The sequence below is a fragment of the Buceros rhinoceros genome, unplaced genomic scaffold (genome assembly GCF_000710305.1).
Source record: "Buceros rhinoceros silvestris isolate BGI_N320 unplaced genomic scaffold, ASM71030v1 scaffold2391, whole genome shotgun sequence".
Classification (NCBI taxonomy): Eukaryota; Metazoa; Chordata; class Aves; order Bucerotiformes; family Bucerotidae; genus Buceros; species Buceros rhinoceros.
The window spans coordinates 47,638-51,928 of record NW_010393478.1 but is presented as its reverse complement, the minus strand read 5'-3'; the positions used below and the strand labels follow the sequence as shown (position 1 = coordinate 51,928).

Sequence of the window (4,291 nt, the reverse complement as noted above, 5' to 3'; positions counted from 1 at the left end):
CCTGCTGAAGTACATTGTCAGGGCTCACATTGATTCCTGGAACAGGGTCATCTCTGTGAGTACCTGTGTACCACCTGGATCCCACTGACGGCCTCCAAAACAAACAAAAAAAAGGACTTGTATGAGTGAAGCTTCTACCGGGTATGAGACAAGTTGCATCATAAAATAACAGCATAAAGCAACTGTAACTCCAAAATGGGCCAGAAGTTGTATTCAATGTCATGGTTGTTTTCTGAAAACATATTTTTTCTCCCCGAATGATTTGTGCTGCTTGTTGTAGAGACGATTAATTAAGAGGCAAAAAACCCCCGTTTTATTTCCATATTTACTAACGGTGATTTATTTTACTAATATAAGCCCATGTTCAATATTCTGAACCATCATCACCACTAACCCAAATTCCATTTGTCGTCCCCTGACAAACCACCTGATTTAGTCATTTATCTTCTTTAGCACGGGCGCTGGGGAAGAAATATTTTCAGATCATTTTCTCTTGTTCCACAGGACCTCTAAGTGAGAAACAAGAAGCTCTGATTACAAAGAGTCCCGCGTCAAACACTAGGCGACCCGAAGACAGAAGTCTGGGACCTATGCTACCAACCACGAAGGCAATTTTAAGAGATTTCTATAGGCCTTTTAATACAAAACTGGCACAAGTTCTTTTTGATGACGCTTTTTTATGGAAGAGGACATAATATGGAAATTTATTGCCACAAATGCAGTGCTTAAAGGAGTTTTTATTTTTTTAAATTCTATTTTTGTGCGTGAATATTGACATTTTTCCCATTCCAAAGAGAAGCCGATTGACGAGCCGAGGCTCTCCCCTCCGGGCAGCACACTTCACCACAGCTACACCGCATTTTCCTTGTGAGAATGTAAAGCATCTTGCTTATCAGTTTCTTGCGACTTCTTTTACCCCGGCAAAAGAGTGGAAAAGCATTGGTACAAAGGCGATGCCTTACACTCTCCGCGGGGATGTTGAAGTTTGACTTCCTCTAAGATGCTGCAACACAGATTAGCATCAGTTTCCTACAATTACGCTTATAATCTCATTTTCAATATATGTTATTCATTCATTTTTTCAAACTATCAATGTCATTTAGTCATTAAAATTTTTAATGGAATCCAACCTAAAATGTTGTTTCCTTTTTTTGGCAGCATGTTCACAAACGGTCTTCACTCGCACTAACGTTTTTGTGTTTCCTTATTTCTGAAACGAAGATAAAGGGAATTGCATTTACTTCAATTTCCAAGTCTAATTCATAACTTCCAGATAAATGGACTTTTCTAGCCACAGTTCTTGTAAAATAAAATTTTATATTCCAGGTAAGAATGGCTGACGGAAATCTAAACAACGGGACACAATTTTCTTCTGTATTTTGTTCATGTAAGTACAAGTACGTATCATTCACCTCACTCACACGATTTCCCAGGAAACCACTAATGGGCTTGATGTAGAGTCCACTGCTGCCCGTGGAGAGCTTTTATGGAGTTTTCTGTTTGGTTCCACACAATTACTCTTCTTCATTGCAAAAAAATAGGTATTTTAAAATCAGTATGAAATCTTTTTATTAAGTGCATTAATGGGCAGGATGCAGCCCCATAGAAAGGATGTGTTACCTAATGAGTTAGGTGCAGGTACTTTGTTTCCCTCTTCAGGAAAAGTGTCTACATCTAGTTAGAAAGGTGGAGATATGCGGATTTGAGAGTCAAAAAAGCACTTTGAAAGTTATAGAGAAACTTTGGACTATCTGAAAGTTTTTTGATTCAAATAGCCAGATTTCTGTATAAATGTGCAGTAATTCAGTATTTGATTCCAAACACACCTGGTTCTTCCTGAGGTGGAACTGGCCGGCATGGTCTACCTGAGCCAGGGCCTTTTTTTTTAAGAGACAAATGAAAATGCTGCTTGTTCATCGTTGCCTTTCAGGGGCTAAACTGACTGTTTCTTCCCTGAATGCGGGTTGAGTGGGTCCACTGAAGCTGGTTCTAGACAGCAGGTATCAAGCCCGAAGAATCATCTCTCGTTGGCTCCTTGGGCCTTTTCAACCTTTGTGTGGGTAACAAGTCACCACCCTCCTCCATGGGGACATACTCACGTCCCGTGTTTCTAAACTTCGTGAACGTGGAATGTTTCACACATGATTATGATTGATGACATGACGCTTCTGTAATGTTTCTAGGTCCTTTGCCAACTGGTAATGCGCTATTTAAAAAGGACTCAAGCCTAAAGTAAGTGTAGCTATAGCTTGTAGACGATGTGTTAGGAGCCTGTGGTCCTTCTGAATGTGAAGTCTCCAGCGAGACTGCTTTTATGTCTTCATCTCTTTCATGACCTCCAAACTATGATCTCATGATTTAACACATTGCAACCTCATTCTGTAGGGTTGTGGCTTGACTAAGTACCAAGGAATAGCAAATTAACTGCCGAGAGGGCATCTCGGAGGTAAGGATGTTGCTCTCTAGTCCAGACTGTAAAAAGAGAATTGATCTGGTGACTCAGAAAAAAATAAAACAGCTTTTGATTTTCTTGAGTGATGTGACAGTGCTGACCCCTCTTCTTCAGTGTGTCACCGCCAGCCAGTGGCTCTGCTCCAGCCTCGCAGCAGATCTCTCCGCAGGATAAGGCTCACCTCAAGCCCTTCCCTTTACCTTCCCGATGACAACTCTAGCTGTGAAAGAATTCAGTATTGCTGTTACTATTCACTGTCGCACTGAGCTGGCCTGTGTTCCCCGAAGGGTAATTTGCTGAGAAATTAGATTTCCTATCAAAACAATATATTTTCATGTTTGCCAAAGACCTCAGAAAATGTGTGTCTCATACTGTGTTTTTACTCTTATCTCTACTGAACAAAAGTCATCGGGCAAAGATGCAGCTTTCCTGACCACAAGGGCACGGAGGAAAGGGTCGTTTCCAAACATTCTCGATGCTGCTGCAGAAGAATGTGAAATGTGTTTTCTGTAAGACCTTGTGTGTGGAGGCCGAGCATCTTGGCTGGCTGGAAGAAGCACAGTAAAAACAAAGGATCTCCTGCTAAGGAAAACAGGCACTGCTTTACCTGGAAAACGGCCCGTCGTCATCTGTGTGCTTCAGCGGAGTGAACTGAAGATAAACGGTGAAGTTATCGCAGTTCGGAATATATCTTTCTGCCAAAAATCCATCTTCCCACAAGCCAAACAAAAGCTCCTTTATTAAAGAGAAAGCACAACAGTGCCCCAAGCAGTTGCTCCCCCTGGATACCCCCAACAGACACGTCGAATGAGGCGTTTCCTGAGCAGCTCTGGTTTCTCACGACGCTTGTGTTGCACTACCATCTTGTGGTGTGCGTGGGCAATAGTTCGTGCCGTGGGTACGATGCCTGTTTTTCTCCACTGAACAAAGAAAAGGCAAGTGCAAAAAGACAAAAATAATTTCCACTTCTTTTCTGAAGCCCACAGGAATTGAATTTCCAGTGCAACCCAGGAGTTGGGGACCCTACGGAGAAACACTGACTCGCCATCAAAACCAGCATCGAAAAAATCATAGAATTGTTTAGGTTGGAAAAGACCTTTAAGAACATCAAGTCCACCTGGAAACCTAATAATGCCAGGTCACCCCTAACCCCTGTCCCTCAGCATCACCTCGACACGGCTGGGAAACCCCTCCAGGGATGGGGACTCCACCACTGCCCTGGGCAGCCTGGGCCAGCCCTGGACAACCCCAACAGGGAAGAACTTTTTCCTGAAGTCAAGCCTAAACCTCCTCTGGTGCAACTTGAGGCTAATCCCTCTCGTCCTATTGCTTGTCACTTGGCAAAAGAGAGTGACACCTACCTTGGCACAACTTCGTCCTTGTGGTTCCTCCTGGGGGAGGTCCTGTGTGAGCTGCAGTCTCCCACCAGGATTTGCCCGCATCAGCTCAGTCCATCACGCAGCAGGTAGCTCCGCTCTGAGGGACTTTGTTGGGTCGTGCCGTTCTAGTGGTACTTCTATTCATTACTAAAGAGACAGCTCAGAGCAGCTGCCAAACCGCTGTCAGGCGGTGGCCTGGGAATCCCAGTTTGGAGAGGTGCTGCTAAGGGCTTTGATGCCCACTTCTGTCCCTACCGGCTCTCTGCTGGCATCAGGGGAAAGATGTCTTCAGCATCTGAGGCTGGGGAGATACTCATCTCCACCGATTCCGGTAGTGTCCTGCAGGGGACCCCTGCTTTGAAGTTACAGCTGCTGTGACAGTTCTGGCTCTCTGCTGCCTCACTCAATAGGAAGGCTCTTAAAATGATCGCCAGAGTGGCAGGGGGGGAAAGGACTGCCC

The 4,291-nt window shown here is 44.3% G+C and overlaps 1 protein-coding gene across 1 annotated transcript in view; it reads left to right on the top strand.

Annotated features, from left to right (window-relative positions):
• Positions 1-1,129, top strand: part of CHST15 (carbohydrate (N-acetylgalactosamine 4-sulfate 6-O) sulfotransferase 15) — a 19,977-nt gene extending 18,848 nt beyond the window's left edge. Inside the window, exon 7 of the mRNA XM_010144847.1 lies at positions 505-1,129. Coding sequence (XP_010143149.1) covers positions 505-695 — 191 coding nt within the window. The 3' untranslated portion in view covers positions 696-1,129. The remainder of the gene's footprint in view (positions 1-504) is intronic.
• Positions 1,130-4,291: the final 3,162 nt, after the last annotated feature.